At 67.3% G+C, this 25,077-nt stretch overlaps 4 protein-coding genes across 20 annotated transcripts; 2 read left to right on the top strand and 2 right to left on the bottom strand.

Annotated features, from left to right (window-relative positions):
* Positions 1-126: 126 nt before the first annotated feature.
* Positions 127-6,384, top strand: VPS33B (VPS33B late endosome and lysosome associated). The gene is made up of 23 exons (XM_084531727.1): positions 127-552; positions 833-913; positions 991-1,052; positions 1,245-1,294; positions 1,673-1,740; positions 1,913-1,958; positions 2,335-2,429; positions 2,823-2,927; positions 3,066-3,162; positions 3,270-3,347; positions 3,441-3,514; positions 3,664-3,750; positions 3,829-3,919; positions 4,107-4,181; positions 4,487-4,551; positions 4,632-4,686; positions 4,763-4,809; positions 5,078-5,210; positions 5,402-5,475; positions 5,685-5,786; positions 5,903-5,978; positions 6,051-6,167; positions 6,258-6,384. The coding sequence occupies exons 1-23, from the start codon at positions 457-459 to the stop codon at positions 6,335-6,337; spliced, it is 1,854 nt and encodes a 617-aa protein (XP_084387853.1). The 5' UTR covers positions 127-456; the 3' UTR covers positions 6,338-6,384.
* Positions 6,385-6,531: 147 nt separating this feature from the next.
* PRC1 (protein regulator of cytokinesis 1) lies at positions 6,532-12,990 on the top strand. Of its 14 annotated transcripts, none has more exons than XM_084531731.1 (14): positions 6,532-6,737; positions 6,963-7,095; positions 7,194-7,316; positions 7,641-7,874; positions 7,955-8,125; positions 8,369-8,518; positions 8,779-8,926; positions 9,059-9,195; positions 9,440-9,535; positions 9,681-9,827; positions 10,260-10,361; positions 10,699-10,809; positions 11,243-11,351; positions 12,668-12,990. In XM_084531731.1, the coding sequence occupies exons 1-14, from the start codon at positions 6,727-6,729 to the stop codon at positions 12,694-12,696; spliced, it is 1,701 nt and encodes a 566-aa protein (XP_084387857.1). In that variant the 5' UTR covers positions 6,532-6,726; the 3' UTR covers positions 12,697-12,990. The 14 variants fall into 14 exon arrangements, with proteins under 14 accessions (XP_084387857.1, XP_084387862.1, XP_084387856.1 ...); XM_084531736.1 differs by having other exon boundaries at positions 11,243-11,428; XM_084531730.1 differs by having other exon boundaries at positions 11,240-11,351.
* RCCD1 (RCC1 domain containing 1) lies at positions 12,831-17,715 on the bottom strand. 4 transcript variants are annotated; one of them, XM_084531743.1, is made up of 7 exons: positions 17,410-17,715; positions 16,923-17,295; positions 15,030-15,151; positions 14,769-14,873; positions 14,545-14,688; positions 14,434-14,463; positions 13,898-14,269 (listed from the first exon to the last, which is right to left on the bottom strand). In XM_084531743.1, exons 1-7 carry the CDS (start codon positions 17,573-17,575, stop codon positions 14,127-14,129), a joined length of 1,083 nt encoding a protein of 360 aa, XP_084387869.1. In that variant the 5' UTR covers positions 17,576-17,715; the 3' UTR covers positions 13,898-14,126. The 4 variants fall into 4 exon arrangements, with proteins under 4 accessions (XP_084387868.1, XP_084387869.1, XP_084387870.1 ...); XM_084531744.1 differs by having other exon boundaries at positions 14,131-14,269; positions 14,545-14,629; XM_084531742.1 differs by having other exon boundaries at positions 12,831-14,463.
* Positions 17,716-17,756: 41 nt separating this feature from the next.
* Positions 17,757-24,864, bottom strand: UNC45A (unc-45 myosin chaperone A). Its single transcript, XM_084531721.1, has 20 exons — positions 24,838-24,864; positions 24,181-24,339; positions 23,521-23,557; positions 23,241-23,416; positions 23,045-23,137; positions 22,618-22,785; positions 22,175-22,343; positions 21,803-21,973; positions 21,489-21,660; positions 20,961-21,261; positions 20,729-20,823; positions 20,514-20,655; positions 20,178-20,318; positions 19,837-19,964; positions 19,569-19,635; positions 19,358-19,471; positions 18,802-18,917; positions 18,544-18,661; positions 18,313-18,468; positions 17,757-18,166 (listed from the first exon to the last, which is right to left on the bottom strand). The coding sequence occupies exons 1-20, from the start codon at positions 24,847-24,849 to the stop codon at positions 17,906-17,908; spliced, it is 2,796 nt and encodes a 931-aa protein (XP_084387847.1). The 5' UTR covers positions 24,850-24,864; the 3' UTR covers positions 17,757-17,905.
* Positions 24,865-25,077: the final 213 nt, after the last annotated feature.

Below are 25,077 nucleotides of genomic sequence, written 5' to 3'. Positions count from 1 at the left end.
GCGCATTTCCCGTGGGCTCCGGGGCGGCGCCACTGCCGGAGGCGGCTCCACGGGGGGGGGGGGGACGCGGCCACGGCGCTGCCCGAGCTGGTGGGGGGGGGGGGGCAGGAGCTGAGGGCCGGCACGGGGCTGCCCCGCGCCCAGCTGCTGCGGCTGGGCCACGGCTCGGGACCGGCACCGGGACGGGCTGGGTGCCCGCGGGGTGCCCGCGGTCGGGGCCGGGCCGGGGCGGCGGAAGCGGCGGATCCGGTGCCGGGTCGGAGCAGCGCGCGCTGCCGGGGCCGTGCCCGCCGCTGGGGGCGGCGCTGGGGCGGCTGCTGGGGGAGCGCGGCCCAGAGGAGCCCTGAAACGGGGCGGCCATAAACGGCTCGGGGCCGCCGTGCCCACAGCCGCTTCCGCTCCGGGCGGGGGGCTCCGGGCCGCGGGGTCCGGTCCGGGGCTGGCGCCGGCCCCGCCATGGCCTCGGCCACCCGCCACGATGTGCCCGAGCCGCCCGACTTCGGCATCCTGAAGCGCCTGGCGCGGGACCAGCTCATCTACCTGCTGGAGCAGGTCCGGCCGCACCGGGACCGGGACCGGGACCGGGGGGTGGCGGTGGGAGCGGGACCGGTACCAGGAGGGCAGCGGGATCAGGGCAAAGACCGGGGGGCGGCGGGTGCCGGGACTGGGAGGCAGCGGGGCTGGCACTGGGACCAAGACACGGACCAGGACCGGGACCGGGGGGTGGTGGAGCTGGCAGCGGGGGCACGGTGCCGTCCCGGGCAGGCAGGGCCGAGGCTGGGTCCCGGTGCAGCCCCAGGCAGTGCCCACCCTGCTGCCCACCATCACGCAGCTCCCCGGGAGGAAGGACCTGTTCATCGAGGCCGACCTGATGAGCCCCCTGGACCGCATCGCCAACGTCTCCATCCTGAAGGTACCGCGGGGCGGGCGGCCGGGCACGGGGGTGCCGCTGACAGCTCCCCGCTGACAGCCCTGCGCCTCGCCCTGCAGCAGCACGAGGTGGACAAGCTGTACAAGGTGGAGAGCCGGCCCGCACTCAGCACCAGCGACCAGTGAGTGCAGCCCCTGCCCTGGGCAGAGCGGCACCGAGAGGCGGAGGGGGGCCGGTGCCCCGTCCGCTCGCCAGCTCGGGATTTGCCTCCCCGGGCCCGCTCGGGCCTCAGCGCGGAGCTGCCGCGGGGAACAGGGCCGGGGCAGGCAGGGCTGTGCACCCGCAGCTCTCACACCCCTGTCGCTCCGCTCAGGCTCTGCTTCCTCGTCCGGCCGCGGGTGAAGACGATGAAGTACATCGCCGGTGAGTGCAGGGAGCCTGGTGGGCAGCCATCGGCCACCCGCTGGCAGGGGGTGCCCCCCGCTCCGTGCTGAGGCTGGGGGCTGCCGCGGGGCCTCCCCAGGAGGGTCAGCAGCGGTGGCAAGGGGTGCGTGGCGCGTCCCACACTGCGCGGGCTGCAGCCGGGGCTGTGCGCACCGGTACCGGGCCAGCTCCTGCAGGTCCTTCCAGCCCCGCAGGCTGCCCTTGCTGGGCTGTCAGCTGGCCCCGCTCCCAGGGTTTCGCTTCCTGCCTGAGTATTTCGGGTCCAGTGAGGAGCAGGACCCCGGAGCTTGTCCTACAGGGGCATTGTGCCTGGTGGGTGGTCTCTGTTTGTGGGGGCTGCAAGCGCTCTGTCTGCAGATATTGTCAACGCTGACAAGATGTCAGGCCGGAGCCGCAAGTACAAGATCATCTTCAGCCCCCAGAAGGTCAGTGGCTGCTGTTTCTTCCACCAGCACCCTGCCGTGCTGTGCCTGTCCGGCCCCTTGCCTTCCAGAAATGTCTCACTAAAGCAGATGGGGGGGGGTGTCTGGGAAGGAGAGCGTCCTGTGTGCCGCTGGCAGCTCGCTGCCTGGCTGAGGGCCTCCTCCTGCCTTGCAGTTCTATGCCTGTGAGATGGTGCTGGAGGAAGAGGGAGTCTTCGGCGGTGAGTGGGACCGTGCTGCCTGCAGCCACCCCCCTGCCCCGGGGGCTGGCTGGTGGCGGCTCTGACACCGCAGCACCCCAAGGGAACCCCGCTGCGGGCACCCCAGGCTGACAGGGCCTGGAGCCGGGGCAGCAGCCACAGGGCCACGCGAGGCTGCCTGCTGCAGGCGGGGTGTGCACGGCACAGCATCAGCGCCTCTGCCTTGTGCTCAGGGAGAGAGATGGCCTTGCCCCTGCCTCGGGGGAAGAAGGGAATGATTCCCCCTGGGAAGGCCCCGTCTCTCTGTTCTCCCCCTCAGTGTGTGGGGCTGCCGGGCCTCCTGGGGCTGTTCCTGCCGGGGGCTGGTGACTGTTGCCTTTCCCTGTCCCGCGCTCAGATGTCACCTGCGATGAGTGGTCCTTCTACCTGCTCCCCCTGGATGAGGACATCATCAGCATGGAGCTGCCCGAGTTCTTTCGCGACTACTTCTTGGTCAGTAGGACGATCCTGCCGGGATGCTGCCCTGCAGGATGGCAGTGTTCCCCACACTCACCTCTTGGGCCCAGGACAAAAGAGCTTTGTGTGGGGAGTCAATGCGTGGTGTCCCGCTCAGCCCCTTGCTGGAGGACTCTATTGTCCTGGGGTGGATTTTGCCTGGGGAGCTGCTCAGGTGGGCTGTGGTGCCTCCACCTCTTGGCACACAGCTCCCCTGCGCTGCCCCCTCCAGCCCTCCCTGGGTGGCTCTGGGCACCTGGCGTGTTCCGTGCGTGTGGAGCGGGGCCGAGCCCACGGCTCCCCCAGCCCCAGCCCCGCTCCCGATGCATGCAGCCTTTTCCAACCTGGCCTGCCCAGAGCCTCTCCCTGATGCTCCCGTGCTCCCTGCAGGAGGGAGATCACCGCTGGATCAACTCGGTTGCTCGAGCCCTGCAGTTGCTGAACTCCCTGTACGGGCCGTTCAGCAGGGCCTACGGGATCGGGAGGTGCGCCAAGGTGGGTGCAGCCGCAGGGTTCACGCTGCCCTGGCCAGAGGTGCCCGCTGTGTGCCCCGGGGAGGCTGCGTTGGCACCAGCCCTCAGCAGGAGCAGGGAACAGCTCTGCCACAGGCGCTGACGTGCTTTTCCCTTGCAGATGTGCTATGAGCTGTGGCGGGACCTGGAGGAGGAGAGTGAGAGCGACGGCCAGGGCAGGAATCCGGAGATCGGGAACATCTTCCTCATAGACAGAGGTGGGGGCTGCGTCAGGCTGCAGCCAGGGCCTGGCAGGGGGAGCGCTGGGGGCTGCCCACGCGCACAGGGCAGGAGGCAGCCGGACAGCGGCCGGATCTCATTGCAGACACGGACTACGTCACGGCGCTGTGCTCCCAGATGGTGTACGAGGGGCTGGTGGACGACACCTTCCGCATCAAGTGCGGTAGGTCGCAGGGCAGCAGCGGGGTGACGTGGGGCCGTTCTGTTGTTCTGTGATCCAGTCTGTGACTCCACTACTCTTCATCCTTCTCTGCAGGCAGCGTGGATTTTGGGCCAGAAGTCACCTCCTCGGACAAGAGCGTTAAGGTGCTGCTCAATGCCCAGGACAAAGTGAGTCCTGCCCACGTGCCGTGGTGGCAGTGGGTCACGCTGGCGCTGCACGGGGCACCGAGAGGGGGCTGAGCAGGGAACGGAGCCGCTGGGCCTGGGGTGCAGGTATTGGTGGGTCGGGTGTGCAGGAGCTGCGGTGCTCTCTGCAGGTCTTCAGCCAGATCCGGAACGAGCACTTCTCCAGCGTGTTTGGCTTCCTGAGCCAGAAGTCTCGCAACCTGCAGGCACAGTACGACGTGAGTCCCACCCGGCCACGCGGGCACCCCCGGTGCCTCCCTCCGCAGCCGCCTCACTGCCACGATGCTCTTTTGCAGCGGCGCCGTGGCATGGACATCAAGCAGATGAAGAACTTCGTCTCCCAGGAACTGAAGGGACTGAAACAGGAGCATCGTCTGCTGAGCCTGCGTAGGTGCTGGGGCAGCGGGGGGGTTGCAGGGCGCTGCCAGCCCGCGGGAGGGGGGGGCAGAGGGTCTGAGCAGCGGGCAGGCAGCAGGGGCTGTCGGTGCATGCAGAGCTCTGCAGTGGGGCTCGGGGGACGAGCTGTACGCGGAGCCCGTTACACCCCCAAAGTGTAAAACTCTTGGCTGTGCAGATATTGGTGCCTGCGAGTCCATCATGAAAAAGAAAACCAAGCAGGACTTCCAGGAGATGATCAAGGCTGAGCACTGTGAGCATGGTTCCGTGTCTGTCATCACCCCCCGGCTCCCCCAGCCCCAGTGCCCCAGTTCTGGGCTGTCTCACAGCCTGGCTGCGCCTGGGTGCCCCTGTTCATGTTGGGGTGGGTGTTGAGGTCTTAGCAGGGTCAAGCCACGTCCTTGCAGGGCTGACATGTGGCCGGGCAGGCGGCCCAGCATCACAAGCCTTCCCCTCCCCACGGGGTTCAGGCAGGGAGGCTGAGCTGAGACCCTACCTCAGCTAGGCAGTGAGAGCCCTGGGAATTGGTGAAATGACTCTGCCTCTGCCCCTGCACAGCTCTGCTGGAGGGTTTCGACATCCGGGAGAGCACCAGCTTCATCGAGGAGCACATCGACCGGCAGGTAAGAGCCGTGCCGCGGGGCAGGCCGTGCCTGGGGACACGCAGGGGCTGGCAGCCCGCTCACAGCCTGTCCCCACACAGGTGTCCCCTATCGAGAGCCTGCGCCTCATGTGCCTGCTGTCCATCACGGAGAACGGTGAGGGGGGCTGGCAGCACTGGGGGCAGTGCCACGGGCCTCGGGCTTAGCTCACAGCAGTGCCCTGTCCCCCCAGGTCTCAACCCCAAAGACTACCGCTCCCTAAAGACCCAGTACCTGCAGGTGAGCCTGCTGGGGGCCCCCCGCAGGGCGAGCACGGGATGGGGCATCGCTGCCTGTCTGCTGCTTGCCATGGGGCACCAGGCCATGGTGCTCCTCAGGGATATGCCAGCTGCCTGCAGGGGTTGGTGTGAGCCGGGGGCTCTGCCTGCCCCACAGGGTGCCCTAAGCAGCCTCCTGGGGCTCCTGTCTGTCCCCACGGAGGTGCCACGTTGCTGCCTCATGTGCTGGCAGCTGGGGCTCCGCGCTGATCCCAGTGATCCCTCCCCAGAGCTACGGGCCCGAGCACTTGCTGACCTTCCACAACCTGAAGCGCATCGGGCTGCTGACCGAGCAGGCGGCTGGGGAGACCCTGACGGCTGTGGAGAGCAGGGTCAGCAAGCTGGTGACAGACCGAGCGGCTGGTGAGAGCCAGAGCCACGGGGAGCCACGGGGCAGGGCAGCCCACGGCAGGGCTGGGGGCAGTCCCGGGGCTGGTGCTGGCTCTGCTGCCCCTTCTCTGCCAGAGCCTGGTGCCTGCACAGCCGCTGGGCCCCAGCTGGCAGCTGCTGCACCACGTCCCGGGGCTCTGAGCTGCTTTTGTCTTCTTTTCCAGGAAAGATCACAGACGCGTTTAATTCCTTGGCCAGGAAGAGCAATTTCCGAGCCATAAGCAAGAAGCTGGGCTTGGTACGTGCTCGGGGGGCTGCTGGGCTGCCTGCTGCTGGCCGGAGAGCTGTGCCCTGGCCTGCCCCAGAGCTCTGCTCCCCCTGGCTCTGTCACACCCTGGGGCTGCTGCCTGGTGCCTGGCTCACCTCGCCTGCTGCGAGGGCCGTGCCGTGCGGGGCTCAATGCAGGGCCAGCTCCGTGATCCCGCAGCGAGCACCGCGTCCCCGCAGATCCCCCGGCTGGACGGCGAGTACGACCTGAAGGTGCCCCGGGACATGGCCTACGTCTTCAGCGGCGCCTACACCCCCCTGAGCTGCAAGCTCATCGAGCAGGTGGGCCCGGGGCGGGGGGCGGGCACCGAGCACCCCGGGGGGAGCCCGACCTCGGGCCCCCGCTGCCCCCCGGTGCCCCCCGCTGCGTGCAGGCCGTGATCCGCTCCCTTCGGCAGGTGCTGGAGCGCAGGGGCTGGCAGGGCCTGGAGGAGGTGCTGCGGCTGCTGGGCGGCCCCGAGTTCTCGGAGGCAGGTAGGGCAGGGGCTGGGGGTGTGTGTGGGGGGGGGGCCGGGGCCGGGACCCCGCTGTCTCCGTGCGTTGCAGGTGGCGGTGCCGAGGCGGGGCCGGGCCGGGCCGGGGGCCGCACGGTGCTGGCCGTGTTCCTGGGCGGCTGCACCTGCTCCGAGATGGCGGCGCTGCGCTTCCTGGGCCGGGACAGAGGTACGGGGGGGGGGGGGGGGGGGCACGGCGCGGGGCTGGGGGCTGTGCGCTGAGCCCCGTGCCCTGTCCCCGTGTCCCTTGTCCCCGCAGGGTGCCGCTTCATCTTCCTGACCACGGCCGTGACCAGCAGCGGCCGCCTGATGGAGGCGATGGCGGAGCCCCGCAGCTGACCCCCCCCCAACCCCCCCCTACCCCCAATAAACCGCCCCTCCCCCGCCCCGCCCCGCCTCCTCCTGACTGCTGCGCGCGCATGCGCCGTGACGCCGGGGCGCCGCCCGGAGCCGGGAGCGCCGCCGGGAGGGGTCACGTGGTGGCCGCGGAGCCTCCTCCCTGTGGTGGGGCGGGGTCCCGCGAGAGCGGACGGAGCCGATCCGGCTCGCGATTGGTTGGCGGCCGCGGCGGCTTCTCGCCGCTATTGGTCGGCGGCCGGCTTGGGGCGGGGCCGGGCGGCGGTTGAGGGCGGGGCTCGGCGTGACGCGGCCGCGGGGCTGCGGCCAATCAGCGCCGCCGGCTGCCAGTTTGAATCCCGGCACCGGCGGGCGGCGGGCGGAGAGCGGCCATGAGGAAGAGGTGGGGGCGGCGGCACCGGGACCGCGGCGAAACGGGGCGGGAGGGACCGGGACAGGGACAAGGGGACCGGGGACGGAGGCGGCGGGACCGCGGGGCGGAGATCGGGAGAGGGACCGGGACCGGGACCGGGGGGCGCGGCGGGAGGGGCCGGGCGGTGGCCGTGGTGCCGGTCCCGGTGCCGGTGCCCCCGCTGACGCCGTGCCGGGGCCGTGCCGGTGCCCGCAGCGAGGTGCTGGCGGCCGAGGCCGTGTCGTGCCTGAACCGCGCGCTGGCGGCGCTGCGGGACATCTGGGAGGAGATCGGCATCCCCGAGGAGCAGCGCCTGGAGCGCACCGACGTGGTGAAGAAGCACATCAAGGTGAGCCCCCGGGCCCCGGGCCGCCCCTCCTGCCCCCCCCCCCCCCCCCCCCCCCCCATCCCGGTGGCCGCCTCTGACGGTGCCCGTGCCCGGCGCAGGGCCTGCTGGACATGATGGTGGCGGAGGAGGAGAGCCTGAAGGAGCGGCTCCTGAAGAGCATCGCCCTGTGCCGCAAGGAGCTGGACGCGCTGTGCCGGGAGCTGCGCCTCGACCCCTTCGAGGTGGGCACCGCGGGGCTCTGACGGGGCTCGGCCCGGGGTCCTGGCGGGGCCTGGGCTCCCCGTGCAGGCGCACCCAAAACTCCGAAAAGCTCGGTGGGGCCAAAGGCTGGGTGGGTCCCTGCAGCCCCGGTGCTGGGAGGTGGCTGTGAGAGGTCCCGGTGCCTCGCAGCGCCTTGTTTTGAGCGTTGCTGCTGCGTTTGCACCTCCCTGGGGAACTTTGCTCAGAGCCGGGGGCTGCGTCCCTCGCTTTACGCTTAAGGAGCCCTGGGTGTGAGTCAGGACCGCAAGAGCTGTGGAGGAGAGTGGTTTTCTGGTCTGTCCTAGGCAGAGGAGGAAAGCACCATCCTGCAGATGGAGAAGGATTTACGCACCCGCGTGCAGGTGATGTTAAAGCAGAAGAGGGACAGGCAGCAGGAGCTGAAAGCTCTGCAAGAACAAGACCAAGACCTGTGCGACATCCTCTGCGTGTCCCCGTTTGGCATCGACAGCAACGCCGTGCCCAGCCTGGAGGAGCTGGACCGCTACCGGCGCCACTTGGCCTCCCTGAGCGCCGAGAAGGTGAGCGGGGGGCGGGCGAGGTCTCCCTGGGGGGGTGGGGACGGTGCCCACGGGCTTCTCATGGGGCTCGTCACCTGCAGGAGCGAAGGCGGGAGCAGTTCGTCAGTATCAAGCGACAAGTCATCCTCTGCATGGAGGAGCTGGACCACACCCCGGACACGAGCTTTGAGCGGGAGGTGGTGTGTGAGGACGAGGAAGCCTTCTGCTTGTCCACAGACAACATTGCTGCCCTCCAGAACCTGCTGCAGCAGGTACGTTGGCACGCCGAGGCAGCCTTGCTGTGACTGTGGGGCTGTGGAGGCTGCCTGGCAGCGTGACACAGAGCGTGGCTGCTCTGCGCTCAGTAACCGCGTTGTGTTAGAACCTCCTGCTAGGAGCTCTTGCATGGAGATGTGGGAGGATGAACGGGCTGCTCTGCTGGCTGCAGCAGGGCCAACAGCCTGCCTGGTTAGCATCGGGCCGTTCTGGTGCTGACCCCGCTCTCCTTGCTGCAGCTGGAGGCCCGGCGGTCCCTGAACGAGGCCATGTGCGCGGAGCTGCGATCCAGGATCACTGCGCTTTGGGACAGGCTGCAGGTTCCTGAGGAGGAGAGGGAGTCCTTCGCAGTGCACATGACCGGATCCAGAGCCAAAACCAGGAAAGCTGTAAGGACCTAAGGACCGTCCTGCTGTCTCTGGAGGGGGGAGGGCAGGGGAGCAGCAGCTCTGGGTTGCACGCTTGTTTGCTCAGCCGGAGTGCAGGGGCAGCTTCCGGCAGTCTGTGCTGTGAGCCAAAGCCTGCCCTCGCAGGTGGAGGAGCTGGGAGCTGGTGCTGGTGACTGGCTCGTTAGAATTTGGCTTACACAGAACGTGAATCCAGTTCTGCTCTTGCTGCCTTCTGAGCCTGTGCTCTGATCTCACGGCAGCTGCAGTTAGAAGTGGACCGTCTGGAGGAGCTGAAGCTGCAGAACATGAAGTCTGTGATCCAGGCAATCCGGGTGGAGCTGGCTGAGTACTGGGATAAATGCTTCTACAGCCAGGAGCAGAGAGAAGGCTTCAGCCCCTATTATGATGGTGGGTGCTGGCTCTCAGACTCCCCTGGGGGAGCTGCAGGCTGCCTGCCAGCAGACCGGCTGCAGGGAAGTGCTGCTGGATGTGGTGCTGGGTCCCTGCCTGCCTCCTGAACGCGCTGTTGTATCTCTCCAGAGGACTACACAGAGACCCTGCTCCAGCTCCACGATGCTGAGGTGGGGAGGATGAAGAACTACTATGAAACACACAAGGAGCTGTTTGAGGCTGTCCAGAAATGGGAGGAGAACTGGAAGCTGTTCCTGGAGCTGGAGGTATTGCTCGGGCAGGTCTCTGGGCCCTGTAGGCCTCTGCTCTGGTGTGCAGTGTCCTTGAGGGAGCGGGGAGGTGGGGGGAGCCCTAGCAGCATGGTGAGGGGATGGGGCGCTGTGTCAGAGCACCAGGACAACTTGTGGTGAAGAGCTGGCTGTGCTGTGCGGGGCTGCGCTGCAGGGAGCACTGCACAGTGAGGCTGGGCTCCGTGCCTGCCTCTCTCCTCACCTCCTTTTTCTATGCTAGAGGAAAACAACCGACCCCAACCGCTTTGCCAACCGGGGGGGGAGCCTGCTGAAAGAAGAGAAGCAGCGAGCAAAGCTGCAGAAGATGCTTTCCAAGGTAGGTTCAGACCTGGAGGGAGGAGAAGGAGCTGCAGTTCTGGGTAGGCACATGTAGCAGTGACCAAGGAGAAGTGGGGCACTTAGAGCCAGCAAGGAGTATCTCGGGGGGCAGCCTCCTGACACTGCCCGTGTGTCCCCATCAGCTGCAGGAGGAGCTGGAGAGCAGGGTCCAGGCCTGGGAGCAGGAGCATGAGGACGCTTTCCTGGTGAAGGGGCAGCAGTTCATGGAGTATGTGGTGGAGCAGTGGCAGCTGTACCGCATGGAGAAAGAGAAGGAGAAGCAGGAGCGGGTGAGTGCAGAGCTGAATGTGCTCTCCAGGCCTCGAGGAGCCTCTTCTGGCTCCAGGCTGTCAGTGGCCCAGCCCCGCTCAGGGGGCGAGAATTGCCCCAGCCCCGGGCTCCCCATCTGCTGCTGGCAGCTCCCTAGGGAGACGGGGTCTTCTCTTCCTGCTGGCTCTGTACGTGGTCACCTTCCTTACCAAAACTGGTGTCTGCTGCTGCTGGTGTCTGTGTGCTGAGCCTTTTTCTTGGCCTCAGCTGCACCAGGACTCTGGCTTGGCTCTGGCTACCTGTAAATCTCCCCCGAAGTACCTGCTTCTGGCTGCAGGGCTGCTGCCCACCAGCAGAAGCCTGCCTTTCCCCTGGCACTGGGCAGTGACCCAGAGCAGCCAGCTCCCCACTGCTCCTCTGCTCGGGGTGGTGAGCGCAGCTCTCTCACGCAGCACCTGAAGAAAAGCCGCCAGATCGAGGCAGAGATGATGTACGGGAGCACCCCGCGGACACCCGTCAAGCGTCGCGTGCTCACCCCACACACGCCTGGCAAAGTAAGGAAGGTAAACTGTCCACACCGGGCAGAGTGTGAGGCTGGGACCCTGCCGGCACTTGAGTGCTGGCACGACGTAGTGCGTGTGGTGCTCAGAGCCCCACCTCTGGGTTCAGCCTCACAAAGGTGCCAGAAGGGCTCAGGGGTGTTGCAGCAGTGTAAGGGAAGCAGGAATGGGGCCAGACTGCGGGCACGTCTCTCCATGGGGGCGGTGGGACTTGTTGGGGTGCCACAGAGCTGGAGGGCCCCGTGCGGCTGGGTGATTCCATGGTGGCTTTCCTGGTGTGGCGCAGCCCCGGCTTCCTCCCCCCTCACCTCGTGCTCTGCTTTTCCCCCAGCTCAACACCACTTCCATCTCCAGCGCCACCCCCAACAGCACTGTTCGCTCGGCCTTCGGGGCAACTCTCTACCACTCACCGACCTCCCGGCTGCCGCCCTCCGGAGGGAAGGTGAGGGCCCTTCTGGGGCGTCCCTACCTGCAGGGGGGCTGGGGAGCCCTGCCGTGCCGCGCTGCTTCACCTGCCTCCCCTGCCAGGCTCCAGGGGCATACAGGCTGCTTGTTGGTCCCATCCCCAACTGGGCAGCTGCACAGCTGGTGGGATGTCTGTGGGGCCAGCACAGCATGGAGGAAAAGGAGGGTGGGCAGTGTTCAGGAAGACTCCCCCTAGCCCAGATTTCTGGTGGGTGTCTGGGCCAAGCCTGAAGCTTGGGGGAGGGGGGGAAGGTGTCTTCATTACCTGACCTATGCCTTCTGGGTCAGAATTGGGCCCCAGACCACGAAGGGTTGCTGGCGGTTGGAGTTCCTCCGGTACTGCAGAGCAGCAAGGCTAGCACAGGCTTCCAGCCCCCTCGGGTCATGCCTCCTGTCTTCCATTCCAGCAGTTTGGTCAGGCTCGGACCCCCAGCCGCGTGGCTTTGAAGCCCCCCCGGCCAGGACACAGGGAGCAGAACAAGGAGAACGTGTCGCAGCTGAACGGAACCACCCTGAGCGGTGGGTGCACCCCCACAGCCCCTGCCCAGCGTAACTACAGCGTTAGTTCTGTTGCCAGCACCTATTCTGAGTTTGCGGTAATTCACCTCTTCTAAACCTGCCTCCCCCCGGCCGCGCGGGGCCTGCGCCCCCTCCCACAGCCCCGCGGCCCCCGCCGCACAGAGCGCCTGCTCCTGCCAGCGCCCCCGGCACCGGGTGGGGGCTGCACGGCAGGAACTCAGCGCTGAGGTTGGGGGGCTGAGGCCAAGCACCGCTCGCATCCTGCGTGGCCCTGAGCAGCCCCGGGGGGAACAGATGGAGACGAGAGGAGTTCTGCTGCCCAGGGCAGCCCCCGAGCCCGTGCAGGAGCCAGGCCCTGCCTGCGGTGTGTCCCTGTGCCAGGCCTCCCGGCACAGCCCTGCTCCAGTGGCGTGGCTGCTCTCTGGAGCTGGGCCTGTCCCCAGCTGCCCGAGCCGAGCACTGAGCCCCGGGGTTTGATGCGGTGTTTCCTGGGCACGGGCAGCTGGCAGCAGCAGCGCTCTGTCACTGTCCTAACCTGGTTGCTGGGAGAGAGGCGGGAGGGTCCTGCTTGCCCCCGGGTCCTTTTCCCACTGCCTGCATGGCCTCAGCCCCTGCATGCTCGCCTTGACTCGGCTTGCTGTGCCCCTGAGCTCAGCCTCCCAAGGGACCCTGCCTTGTCCCACCTCCTGCTGGCCTGAGCTGTGCTGGGGAGCTCCCTGGGGGAGCTGGGTGCTGGGGGGGGGGGGTTGGTCTTTGCTGGTGGATGGAGCTTTGCTGGCTGGAGGCCTCTGCCCTTCCCTTAGCCCTCACTGAGCCCAGGCTTTAACCTCTCCTGATGCCCAGGACCATCCCTTCCTGCTGGGAACAGAGCCGGCGCTGGGGGTTCCTCATCAGGCCCTGATGCTGTGCCTGTGGCAGCCCCTGGGGAGGGAGGGAGGGAAGGTGCTGGGCAGAGGCAGCGCTCCCTTCCTGCACTGCTTGCACATAGGCTTGCAGCCTGCCTGTGCTCCTGCCCTGCCAGCCTGCTCCCTCGCTGTCCTGCCGATCTGGAAGCGCTTCCCAGGACAGGCGGCGAGCTGCCAGCTGCAGGAGGGAGGGATGAGGCTCCTGGCCCAGGGCTCTTGCTCCTGGGAGCCTCGGGGATCTTTCCCAGCTGCCGAGAGCTGCCTTCCTGCCCTGTCCTGAAGCAGGGGGCTGTTGGCTGCTGTCTCTGCCCAGCAGGGGCACAGCGTGGCCTAAAGCCGCTGCCCCGGAGCACCAGCACCTCCTGCGGCCCCCGGCCCTCACCCCCCGTCTCCTGCTTCTTGTGTCCACAGCGCGAACTTTCAAAGGCTTCCAGGTGTGACACCAGCTCCCGCGTGCTCAACTCCACCACCACCAACGCCTACTGCTGAGGCGCTGCCCCCGGCTCTGGCCCTGCGCAGCCGCAGTGAGTCCCTGCCCCGGGGGAGCGCTCCCGCAGCGCCCAGGCCCGGGGCAGGCCCTGCCCTCGGCTTGGCTTTTAGCTAGGGCCCAGCATTAGTCTGGCCGCCCCCCCCCCCTCTGCCTGCGAGGGCAGGGGAAGGAAAAGGACACTTCTAACATTTATGCTTTTATTTGGGGAATTCTTGTGACTGTTTGATTAAAGACTGAGAACAAACTTGGGGTAGCGTAGCAGCGGGTGGTGGCTTCTGCGGGAGCCTGGCTGGGCAGTGGGGTGAGGTGGCAGAGCTCTGCCTTGCCGGGTGTGCTCTGGGACAGACAGGACCTAGTGCAGAGAGCTGGCCTTGGTGCCTCTTACCAAAGGCTTTTTTCTTTTTTTTTTAACCTTCCATGTATCTGTAGGTATTATCTACCCGGCTCTTCCTTAACAGCACAGCAGCCATGCTTTAGCTAGGGCTTGCTTTAGCTGAGGTTCCTCTAAGCAGCCTCCCTTGGCCCCCGAGGACTGCTGCAGCCTGGGCTTGTGGCTGAGGGTCTCAACTTCCCCACGCCGGGCACTGCAGCTGCCCCCTGGAGCCCTCAGGTGGCTGATTCCCCTGTCCTTTGCCCATCCTCGAGCCCCTGGTGAGGGGCTGCCTATCCCCCTGCACGTGCACCCCATCGCCTGCCTGCCCTTTCTCGCCTGCTGCTCCTGGGCAGAACAGCGCATGGCTTGGTGGTACGACGTGCTGGTGGGGGCCCGTTTGCACCTTTTGTTAATGAAGCTCTGTATGTGTGTCTGTCCCTGATCAGAACTAATTTGCACCTTGTTGTCACTACACTCCCCCACTTGCTGTTATTTATTCCCCAGGTTCTGTTCCCTTGCTCTGTAACTCTGTATATACTGTTTATGGGAATAATGCGTATCCATGTATATACCCCTGCTGTTTGTGTGGTTGTTGGGGTGACCGAAGGCTCCTCCAGCATCACCCTGGAGGCTGGGAGGGGGAGAGGGCTGGGCCTGGCTCTTCAGCCCCTGCCTTCTTGCCTGTGCCTGTAGGGGCTGGAGCAGCTGGGCACCTGTATGTGTACGCAACGCGAAGCACTACCGCAGCTGTTACAAAAAGAGATTTAATAAATCCATGTAGTCCTGTTCTGTCTTTATCACTAGTGCAACCCCAGCTGCCTGAGGCAGCAGCACAGCTCCTCAGCCTGAGCTGTGGTCCTGGGGGGGGAAACCCACCCACGGTGTCCGCCCAGCCTCTGCCCGACCTCCAAGGGCCGAGGGCTGCTCCGTGGGGCAGGGGCAGAGCTTTCCTCTGTCTCCCTTTGCTCCATGCACACAGCGATGGTCGTGGGACAGCCTTGTGCCCCTCACTGCTCCAGCACGCACACGTAGGTGTTCCAGGGCCCGCACACCACCTCCTGGGCCCGCAGCCCCTCTGCCACCAGGTGCTCCACACGCCGGGGCCGGTCAGAGCTGGTGTTGTCCCCGTGGCCCAGCTGCCCGTATTTACCTGCAGACACAGCAGCTGTGTGACGGGGCCCACAGGAGGGATTTCATCCCCTGGGCAGGGATGGAAGGGGAGCAGTCCAAATAAAGCATTAACAGCCAGCAAACAAAGCGGCAAGGCAACCAGCAGGTCACACCGGGCCGTCACGGAGCAGAAGCCTCGCTTACCCCAGCCCCAGGTGTAGAGCTCGCCGTCTCCTGCAACCAGGACAGCGCCCATCAGCCGGCATCGCCCCCAGCACCGGGGCTGCTGCCCCCACCCACCCACCGGGCACTCACGTGTGACTGCAGCCGTGTGCCGGGACCCGCAGCTGACGGCACCAACCTCCACGTCCTGGGGCAGGTCCAGCAGGGCCGGGAACGCCTGGATGGAAATGAAGGCGGCGCCCGGCTGCTCCCGGGGGGGAGGCAGCTCCGCGGCCCCTGAGAACAGCGGCGCTCAGCCCTGGCCGTGCCATCCCAGGGGCCGGGCACGGCCTCGCTGCGCCCAGCAGCATCCTCACCTGTGTCTGCGTCCTCATCCTGGTCCTGCTCCTCTGCCACCGCCTTGGAGGGCAGCGCCAGCTGGCCCGATTCGTTCCAGCCCCACATGTAGAGGTCCCCCCCCTCTGCAAGCACGCACGGGGCGGCCCTGGTCAGGGCACAGCTCGGACCCCGCGGCAGTGGCCGAGTGCTCGAGGGTACCAGGCACCAGCACCGGCCCTGCCCCCATATGGGGCAGCCGGCCCCACGCTGCCAGCACCACCACGGCCCCGGCCCCTCACCGCTGATGCTGGCCGAGTGCCACCCGCCCGCCGCCACCGCCCGCATTGGCACGCCGGCCAGGGCTTCCACCAGCCGCGGCTGCTGCTCCGACTCCAGGCCCCCGTGGCCGAGCTGCCCGTGCCTGTGGGGAGATGTACGCAGACAGACAGACGGGCACCTCCCGCACCCGGTGCCTGCAGCCCTGACGCCACCCGGCCTCCTGCCGCCCCCCGGCTGTGCGGCAGCGCGAGGGCCACAGCCGGCACTGGGAGGCCGGGGCACAGCTGCTGGTGGTACACAGCTGGGACTGGGGGGGCTGCATGGTGCAGTAACTACGCGCAAGGGAACAACGCACGGCACAACTGTAACACGACGAACGTGCCCCCTGCTGTCATTTATGTCTGAGCTGATTTGTATGTCAGGAACTTAACCTGCAAGGCTGCAGGTGCTGGCACAGCGGGGTTAGCACCAGCAGGGAAAGGGGAAAACTGCTGGGGAGCTGAGGGCTGCTTTAAGCAAGCGTCCCTGAAGGCTGGAGGGCCCCGTGGCTAACAGCTACGGCATTATTCAGCAGAGCCCTAACGCTGAAGGAAGAGGCACAAAGAAGTACGAGAGGCTTCTCATACTTTTCTAGTAACCAAAGCTTAACCATGGCATTTAGTGTCTGCAAAAAGTTAATCCTGAAATACATGACAGCAAGTGAGGTGTGTAAACCTTTCCTTTAAAGGTAAAGAAAGAAGGCAAGAACGATGGCAATATGGCAATATCTGTAAATGTAAGGGCTGATCTAATGCTGTTTGCTATGACAACCAGCCGGCCGTGACAACAGCCCCCAAACACCAGCGACCTGAGGCCGGGAAACAAAACGCACCCGAGCACATCGGCAATACCGAGGGAGGAAGACACTCCAGTTTGCACAGCTCTGCTTTAATCTTTGTTGGCTTTGTTTCACGTAAGCAGCAAGGAGATCGCTAACTTACCCCTTCTACCCTGTAACTATCTGTAATTGGCAATTAACGTGGTCAGGGCAGATCACCCACCGACACCCCAACCCCACAGCTGTGCTGGTAACGTCTGCTCGGGGCTGGGGGCGCACGGCCGTACCCAGACACATTCACCAAGCACGGGGCTGGCAGTGTGACCCCAGGGCCACCTGTGCGGTTGGACTCAATGGGGACAGACCCAGGTGCTGCCTGTGGCAAACCCCGCACAGACAGGGTGAGACCAGTGCCTGCAGGGACTTTCAGGGAGTCCTGTAAGGCCGGTGGCACCAGGCTGATGTCACAGCATCAGCAACAACACACCAGGCTGAGCCTGCCCAGGTAATAGTATGGGAAACGCCAGATTCGGGTACAAGTAGCAAAGCCAGTACCAACAGGGAAAAATACTGCAGACAACCAGCTGGTCCCCACTGCACCTGAGGCCTGAAGGCACGGCCTGGGAACGCCGAGCAGAGAGAGCTGGGCCAGAACCCGAGTGCCTCTGTCCCTGCTGCACCCCCAGGTGCCTCCCCACTGCCAGCCCTGACACGGGGCACGAGGGAAGGGACCGGGACAGCCTCTGCCCCGAGCCCGAGCAGCACGGGGGGCAGGGGGCAGCTCGCAGGGCTGCTGCTCAGGACCAGTTGCACGTAATCAAGAACCAAGACTCGAGAGTTACTTGTAGCACAGTATTTATGTGCAGCAGCATGAAGAACAGCCCTTGAAGTGCTGGCGGGTGTGCGTGCTGCTCGCTCGGCTGGCTGCCCACGCAGTGCGGCACCGTTTTAGCGTGCTGGCGACACCGGAGCCCTGAACCCTGCCTCCACCTGCGTGCTACCAGCTGAGGGACCCCCACCACCACCACCACCCCTCACCTGCACCCCGGCCACCGGCGCCCCCCCTCCGGCCCCCTGCCCCCCCCCCGGCGCTCACCTGCCGCCGCCCCAGCCGTAGACCTCGCCGTTGGCCCCGAGCGCCAGGACGTGCTCGTGGCCCAGCGCCAGGGCGCGGAGCGGCGGGGCCGGGGGCAGCTCGCAGAAGAAGGGCGGCCGGGGCACCGCGAAGCCGCCGGGCAGCAGCGGCAGCGGGGGGCTGCGGGGGCCCGGCGGCAGGGCCCGGCGCCAGGCGGGGGCTCCCCGCAGCTCCCCCCGCAGCGCCGCCGCCCGCGGCCAGGCCTCGGCCGCCGCCCCCGGTCCCCGTCCCCGTCCCCGCAGCAGCAGGACGTGCGTCTCGGACGGCAGCGCCTCCGCGCACCCCGCCGGCAGCCGCCGCCGCAGCCCGGCGCCGAGCACCTCCAGCCCCGCGCCTGCGGGAGCAGCGGCTCAGCGCCCGCCGGGGCTCCGGGGGGCTCCGGGGCCGGGAGGGGGCCCGGGGGGGCCCGGCAGCATCCCCGTGCCGGCCGCCCCGGGGGGCCGCTCACCGGTGTCCAGCACGGCGTAGCTCCAGGCGGGCCACACGCGGCGGATCCCCTCGATCCCCTCGGGGCCCGGCTCCAGGCGGCGCGGCCCCGGGCCCGGCGACGGCTCCCCCGCCGCCTCCTCGGCGCTGAAGCCGAACACGAGCCAGGAGCGGCGCGGGGCCGCCATGGCGGGGCGGGGGGGACGGGGCGGGGATGGGAGGGGCAGCACCGGGCCCGCCCCGTCGGGCAGCCGCAGACAGACGCGGAGGCGGCGCCGCCGCCCAGGAGCAGCTTCAGTGCGGTGCCCCCGGTGCCGCCCCCGTTAAGGCACTGGCAGTGGCGGAGGTGGCGCTGGGCCCCGTCCTCCCCCCCCTCACCCCGGGACGCGGCAGCAGCGGGCGGGGGGGGGCCCGGCCCGGTCCCAGCGGGCGGCCCCCGGTCGGTCCCGGTGCGGCGCGGTGCGTGCGGTGAGCGCAAGCCCGGAGCAGCGTGTGCAGGGCAGGGCCCGGGCCCGGGCTCAGTCCTGGCCGGGGCCGGGCTTGATGAGGCCGTAAGACACCGCCTGCGCCAGCGCCTCCTGCGCCGCCTGCGCCACGCGCGGCTTGTCGCGGTCCTTGGCCAGCACCGAGAGGATCTCCAGCATCTCGCTGGCGATGAGCTGCTCCGCCACGCCGCGCTCGGCCGCCATCATGTTCATCACCACCACGGCCCCGCGGTGCTGCAGCTCCGTGCTGGGGCTGAGCAGCAGCGCCTGCAGGATCTCCAGCCAGTGCACCGTCTGTGGGCAGAGCAGGGCGCTCAGCACCATGGGCAGGCACAGCACCGTGCCCCTGGGTGCCGTACGGCAGCAGGCCCCCAGCCCACAACTAGCCCCAGCACGCGGGGTGGGGGGCACACGAGGCTGCCCCTGCCCTGGGCACTCACCACCTGTGGGATCCTCTTGCAGATGGGGGGATGCAGCGCGGTCAGCATGGCCAGGGTCCCCGAGGCTGCCCGCCGCAGCTTCTCATCCTCCTCCCCGCTGTACAGGACCATCAGCTTCAGCCGGTCGCTGTCCTCGGCCAGGAACAGCTCCTGCACCTGCAGGCAGCAGGGAGGGAGGTGGCCAGCAGCCCAGGGCAAGCAGCCGCCGGCTCAGCGCGGCACGGCCCTCACCTCCTTGCTCATGGCCATGTTGCACATGCACTCGGTGGCAGCCAGCCGGATCAGCTCGTGCTCCTCAAACATGTAGCCCTCGATCATGGGCACAGCCTTCTCCTTCAGGATCTTCTGCCTGCAGCAGGCCAGGGGTGAGCACTCCTTGCCCCTTGGTGCTACCCCCGCACCACTTTTGGCCAGGGCAGCACCCATCTGGACCTGGGTCCCCCTCACCCCCCGCCTGGAAGAGCTGGGCCTTGGCCCCACTGCCCCTACCGCAGCCTCTCGCTGATGCCAGCCAGGTTGGTTAACGCCATCAGCCCCTCAAAGTTCTCCAGGCCTGTGCGCTGGAGGTGCAGAAGGCTGACCAGGGGCCGCACCACCTCGTAGATCTGTGGAAAGAGCAGTGCAGGGCTCAAACCAGGGGGCAGGGACTCTAGACCTAGCAGAAAGGCAAAACTGCTCCTCGTGGCCAGGCCTGGACAATCAGGCTGTTGTGGAAACCACCAGGGGCTTTTGCCTCCTTCCCGAGGAACGTCAGACTCAGATTGCCACCCCTCAGGCCTCCATCTCCTGGGCTGCCAAGCCCTGCCGCAAGGGGAAACGAGGAGCCAAAGCTGGCTCACAGTGACCATGGCAGCCCCTGCCCCGCAGCCCTCCCTGTGCTGCTCAGCCTGACGCCTCTCCAGAGCAGACGTGCCTGGCTGCAGCAATTCGGGCACAGAAGGAGCGTCGAGGCCCCCCCACAGCCCTCTCTGACCACTGCAACCCCCGGCTGTCCCCTCCACGCCCTGCGCAGTGTGGCAGCCTGCCCCTCGGTGGTGACACTGACCCGCTCCCCAGGAAACGCCATCTCTGGGTTGGAGGTGATGGTGATCTTCGCCAGGGCCTGAGCCGCCTTGGTCTGTCCCACCTCAGTGCCCTCCAGGGACAGCGGGATGAGAGCCTGCAGATGGAGATGCATCAGCCTGTCCTACAGCTGGTCACAGCCCCAGCCCTCCCCACGGAACGGGCTGGGGGCACCGCGGCACCCACCACCTCACCTTGCCTCCTCCCTGTGCAACCACACCGCCTCGGTCCTCTGCCTCCGCCACGAGGGCCAGGAACACCCTGCAGACAGGGCAGGAGCAGACGGAGTCTGGAACCTGCTGTGGTGGCTGCCAGTGCCACCCCCATACCAGCAGCGGACCCGGGCTGTGCCAGACACCCCCCTGCTCCTAGAAGCCCGGGCTCCCCACAGGCACTAGGTTTGCAGGGGGCACCAGCAGCCTCAGAGGGCAGCTCCCACGCCCCTGCCCCTGCCCCCTGTACCTGGAGATCAGCTCCCGGCAGGAGTTGGTGAGTGCCGGGTTCTCACTCTTCACCATGCAGGCCAGGGCTGACACCACGCCAGCCGTCAGCAGCTTGCGCACCCGCCGCTTCACGAAGTCCGGCTTGTCCTGTCCCGGGCAGGGGCACCGCTCCAGTCAGAGCCAGCACCCGACCTGCCACCGCCTCCTGCTGCCCAGCCCCGAGGCCATCACCCCAAAGGCACCAGAATGGTATCTCCGGACTCCCCGTCCCTGCTCCAGAGGCCAGGCTCTGTCCCAGCCCCCTGCTGTCCCGTGGGGCCAAGGCTCCCCACAGCTCCTGCGATCATCCCCCCCCCTCACCTTGGGGTGCTGCTCTGGAATGTGCTGCTTGGCGTACTTGGCCAGCTCCAGCATCTGGGGGTCTGGCTCCTCGTGGTCGTAGCTGTTGGTGCAGTTCACCAGCGTGGAGGCAACTGCATAGAGCACGCTCCTGTCCTCCGACTGCAGGGGAAATGGGACGCTCGTTGCACCCGTGACACAGGACAGAGCAGGGCTTGAGCCCGCTCAGCACCACCAGAGCCCTGTGCACACCCCAGCCACAGCCCCGCAGGAGGAGCCCCAACCCCCTCCATCAGGAGGGGCACTCGGGCATGTTCCCCCCCACCCAGCATTCCCCCCACGGCGCTCAGCGCCCACCTTGGCCAGCTGGAACATGGCCTGCATCGCTGCCTTGTCCTCCACGAACTCCTCCTTGACATCCGCATCGAAAGTGAGGTAGGCCAGGCCCTCCACAGCCCAGCGCCGCGTGCCCGCATCGATCGCCTCATTGCACAGCCACCTGCGAGACGGCCCCGTGAGCCCTCCCTGCAGGGCTCCCGCCCCCAGCGCACCCCGCCGTCCTCAGCACTCACTTGCGGCACTGCTTGGCTAACTTCATCGTGGAGCCCTCAGCAAACTGCTTCATGCTGAAGTCAGTGCCTCCGGCAGACCCCAGCTTGCAGAGCCCCTGTGAGGAGCAGAGCGTCAGGGCTGGAGGCCGCAGTGCCCCCGTGGCAGCCCCCCAGCGGGGACAGGATGGCACCACGGGCCGCCGCAGCCCCCCAGCCCCACGCACTGCTGCTCCTCCTGCCCTGCCGCGCTCACCACCAGCGCCCGGATGCGGATGCTGTCCCTCTCGCTGTGCTTGTAGATCTCCTTGAGCAGGCTGACGCCGTTGGCCGTGATGAAGGACGCGCGCTTGGCCTTGTCAGCAGCGTGGATCAGCGCCTCCACCGCCACCAGCTGGTGGGCCTCGCAGACGGAGGCGCAGAGGGACAGCACGCTGTCCATGATCCCCTCCAGCTCCAGCACCCTGTTCCCAGCGTCTGAGGGGCCCTGCAGCAGGCACGACACCGTCTGTATGGCCCGCAGCTTCCCGGCCAGCTCGTGCCCCTCAAACCAGCTCCTGCAGGGGAAGAAGGCCAGGAGGGATAAGGCTGATCCCCACCAGCCTCACGCCATGCTGCCCTGCCAGACCAGCGGCATGGCAGGTCCCTGCTGCTCTGCACTCTGCTTTTACCACTAAAAGCAAGAAGCCTGGGAACAGGGTGCTGCCACTCCCAGCAGAGGCAGGGACAGCAGCAGAATGCTCCTGGCTGCACAGGACGGAGCCCTCCTCTGCCCCGGGCTCACCTCACGTAGTCCTCACACAAGTGGTGGAAGTTCTCCCTCTCAGCGTCGCACTTCAGGTCCTCGTAAAGCTTGCTCAGTAGGACCGAGGCGCTCATCCGGGTGTTCTCTGTCACGGGCAGGCTGCCCGGGGCTCCACACACTGTGCTGCCCACCTCCAGAATCTTCTTCAGGCCTAGGAGGACACAGAGCTCAGGCACCCAGCGAGGAGCAAAATGGGACGCGCAGGCACCTCGGTCCTGCAGAGCCAAGGCACGCGTCGCCCCAGGCAGAGGGGTGTGACGGCCCAGCGGGATGCTGCAGGCTGTTTCACTCACCCTGGTCGATCACCCAGAGGCTCATGCTGTTGTTGGTCTCCTTCGGCGACTTCCTGGGCACCACCTTGATGAGCAGGTTGAGGGCGTTGTCACGGCCGTGCGCAGAGGCCCCTTCCAGAGGCAGCAGCTCCAGGAGGTCCTTGATCAGCAGTTTCAGGTCCTTGGAGGAATCTTCCAGGGGAGACAGGGCCAGCAGTCAGTGCCCTGCACACAGCCCTCACCCCATCACAGTAAGGCCAGCAGGAGCTGCTGGGATCGGGGGATCCTGACCCCCAGCTCAAGCCCGTGTAAATCCAGGCCCAGAGGCAGGGAGCAGCAGAACCCACCGCAGCTCAGCGCCTCCCCACACCAGCTGGGGCAGCAGCCACTCACCCAGCACCACCGCGTCCTCCTTGCCACGGAAGTCCTTCTGCAGTCCCTCCCTCAGGGAATCGAACATGACGTGCAGAAGGTTGCAGGCAGCCAGGGAAACCTGCTCGTGCTCCACACCCAGCACTGCCGAGAGGCGCGGGGCCCCCAGCTCCGCCAGGATGGCCATGGTCTGCAGGTACAAGCACAGGCGCCTGCTGGGGACTTTGGGGGAAAACCCGGCACTCCCCAGCATCTTCTGAGAGCTGTTCCCCTCCACAACAAAGCTCTCACAACTCAGGCCTGGCAGGTGACAGCTTAGAGCTCCGCTGTCCAGCAGCAGGGCTACAGCACAACACAGGCAAAGGCCATCGGTGCTCCCCAGCCCACCGTACTTCAGAGCCTGCCCAGCACAGATGTCCCCGTGGTCCCCGCACGCAGGAGGACCGAGCTCCCGCGGCACCTACCCGGGAGCGGTGCCCAGAGCACAGCCCCACCAGGGTGCGCAGGGCTGCCAGCATCAAGTCGGCCTTGGCCGTGTCGAGCAGCTGCGTCAGCAGCCGCACACCATCGCTTTGGAAGATTTTCTCTGCTCCGGCCTCCTCTCGTGCCAGCACAATCAGGTTCTGCGCCGCCTGGGAGAAGAGAGGCACGTTTGGATCACCCGCCCTCCAGAACAGACTCCCCTGCACACAGGGAACCTCATGTGGGAGCCCACGGGGCAGCCACAGGCACCCAGCCCCGCTCCCAGTCTCCAGGGAGCGTGTTCTGCTGGCAGGAAGCCTGGGCTCCCAGGACAGCACAGCGCAGCCAGCAGTGCCGACCTAGGCATGATTCCTCCACTCCTTGCCCAACACCCAAGTCATGTTGCCCCCCGTTCCCTGGAGTTCAGACCTTCTGCTTCTTGTCGGCATCTTTTTCTTCAGGATCCAGCAAGATCTGGAACATCTGCTCCACCTTTGAGTCCGTGCAGGACATGGTCTTCATCTGAGACAGACCAGAAAGAGCAGCTCAGCCCTTGCTCTCCCTTCACCCACCGCACCCGCAGGGATGCGCAGCAGCAGCCGCCCCACAGCACCTTCCCCCTCACCTTCTCGTGCATGCTGCTCCCCAGGGCGCGCAAGGCCTCCTGGAAGGCCTTGTTCTTGGGCTCCAGGCTGATGCACCTCTGCAGGTCGCTGATAGCCTGGTCCAAGCGGCCCAGCTTCTGCAGCGCCTGGCTTCGGCGGAACAGCGCCTTTGTGTCCCGGCCGTCGGCTTCAATGGCTGCAGGAGAGCGAGGGAGCGATCGCAAAGCCCCTGGCGTGCCCCGGGCTGCCTTGGCAGGCGGCACACAGCGGCCGGTCCCTGCTGGCTACCCCTGGCAGTACCTTTAGATGCATCAGCCTCCGCCTCGGCATAGTCCTCCTGCAGGGAGAGAGCGGGTGAGAAGGGGGCGCCTGGCACACCGTCCGTGCAGGCTGCATTCACCCTGCCTGCTGCACCCAGCACTGAGAGAAGAGCAGGGAAACAGCTGGGTGGGTTGGGGGGGGAAACAGTGTCACTGGGAGCTGGGGACCAGAGGTTGTGTGCCCTGCCCTTCCCAGAGCACAGCCCTAAGGCCCCATGCTCTCTGTACCCGCTGTGGCAGTGCTCCCTGCCCCTCTGAGCCCCTGAGGCTCTTGGTGCTTCCCCCTGCTCCAGGCATGGTTTGTGATGGGAAATCAAAGGCTGGTGGGCAGACCCGGGGTGCCTGCATGCCCTGGTTGGGCACAGCGGCCCCGTGGGGAGATGGGACAGCGACAGCTGGGGGCTGGGGGCAGGGGAAGGGGCGAGAGGAGGGATCAGTGCCTGGCCCGGGGGCTGTGAGGGTGCTCAGCCGGCAGTGCAGGGTGCCCGGCCCTGCCCGGCCCAGCCGGCAGCACAGGACAGCCCGGGATGGCCCAGGGCAGCCCAGCACGGCCCATCCCATCCCATCCCATCCCATCCCACCCCATCCCATCCCACCCCACCCCACCCCATCCCGTCCCACCCCGCCCGTCCCCACGCACCAGTTTGAGGTGGCAGGCGGCTCGGTTGCGGTGCAGCACGGCGCGCTCGGGCCCGCTGCAGTCGAGGCTCAGCGCCCGCGTGTAGGCGGCCAGGGCGGCGCGGTGCTGCCCGGCCTGGAACAGCGCGTTGCCCTCCGCCCGCAGCCGCCCCGCGGACACCTGCCACGGCAGCGCCTGGCACCAGGGCACGGGGCCGCGACCGGCACCGCTCCCCCGACACGGCCCGAGCCCAGCCCCGCCCGGCCCGGCCCGCCCGGTGCCGCCCCGAATCCAGTCCGATCCCGATCCCGATCCCGTCCCCGATCCCGATCCGGATCCCTGTCCCGGTCCCGGCCCCGTCCCAAACCCAGCCCGATCCCGCCCCGTCCCGTCCGTTCCCATTCCGCCGCGCCCCGTCCCGTCCCCGATCCCGATCCCATTCCGGTCCCGTCCCGTCCCGTTCCCGTCCCGGTCCCCTCCCGTCCCGTCCTGCCCCAAATTCATCCCGATCCCGGTCCTGGTCCCGATCCCGTCCCAAATCCATCCCGGTCGCGCCCCGCCCTGTCCCCGATCCCATCCCGTTCCCGTCCCGTCCCCGTCCCCGTCCCCGTTCCCGATCCCGTCCCGGTCCCAATCCCGTTCCCCTCCCGTCCCCCCCCGTCCCCGTCCCCCCCTCACCGCCTCCTCCATGGCCGCTCCGGCCGCGCTGTGACGTCACCGCCGATCGCCCGGGGAACCCGGACGCCGCCGCCCGCGTCACGTGACGGGAGGGGAGGGGAGGGGCGGTGCTGCCGGGGCCGGGCCGGGCGCAGCCCCCAGCGCCCCCCCGCGGCCCGGAGGTGCCAGCGCAGGGCGGGGCCCCCCCGCGACCCCCGCTGACCCCGCGCGACCCCCGGTGCCCCCGGTACCGCCCCCGTG

This window comes from Aythya ferina (genome assembly GCF_964211825.1).
Source record: "Aythya ferina genome assembly, chromosome: 11".
Lineage (NCBI taxonomy): Eukaryota > Metazoa > Chordata > Aves > Anseriformes > Anatidae > Aythya > Aythya ferina.
Note: the sequence above shows the minus strand (reverse complement) of the source record. Positions and strands in the feature narration are given on the sequence as shown.

What these genes read in the sequence shown, in the direction of transcription:
- VPS33B (XM_084531727.1), top strand. Translation starts at nt 457, where the DNA reads ATGGCCTCGGCCACCCGCCACGATGTGCCCGAGCCGCCCGACTTCGGC. An exon ending in TCATCTTCAGCCCCCAGAAG is followed by an intron (nt 1,741 to 1,912) that starts GTCAGTGGCTGC and finishes CCTGCCTTGCAG; the next exon opens with TTCTATGCCTGTGAGATGGT. An exon ending in GGATCGGGAGGTGCGCCAAG is followed by an intron (nt 2,928 to 3,065) that starts GTGGGTGCAGCC and finishes TTTCCCTTGCAG; the next exon opens with ATGTGCTATGAGCTGTGGCG.
- PRC1 (XM_084531728.1), top strand. An exon ending in TGCGCCTCGACCCCTTCGAG is followed by an intron (nt 7,317 to 7,640) that starts GTGGGCACCGCG and finishes GGTCTGTCCTAG; the next exon opens with GCAGAGGAGGAAAGCACCAT. An exon ending in TCCAGAACCTGCTGCAGCAG is followed by an intron (nt 8,126 to 8,368) that starts GTACGTTGGCAC and finishes TCCTTGCTGCAG; the next exon opens with CTGGAGGCCCGGCGGTCCCT.
- RCCD1 (XM_084531742.1), bottom strand. Translation starts at nt 17,575, where the DNA reads ATGGCGGCCCCGCGCCGCTCCTGGCTCGTGTTCGGCTTCAGCGCCGAG. An exon ending in CTACGCCGTGCTGGACACCG is followed by an intron (nt 17,296 to 17,409) that starts GTGAGCGGCCCC and finishes CTGCTCCCGCAG; the next exon opens with GCGCGGGGCTGGAGGTGCTC. An exon ending in GGATGAGGACGCAGACACAG is followed by an intron (nt 14,689 to 14,768) that starts GTGAGGATGCTG and finishes CGCTGTTCTCAG; the next exon opens with GGGCCGCGGAGCTGCCTCCC.
- UNC45A (XM_084531721.1), bottom strand. An exon ending in CCATGTTCCAGCTGGCCAAG is followed by an intron (nt 20,319 to 20,513) that starts GTGGGCGCTGAG and finishes TTTCCCCTGCAG; the next exon opens with TCGGAGGACAGGAGCGTGCT. An exon ending in TGCCGGGAGCTGATCTCCAG is followed by an intron (nt 19,636 to 19,836) that starts GTACAGGGGGCA and finishes CCCTGTCTGCAG; the next exon opens with GGTGTTCCTGGCCCTCGTGG.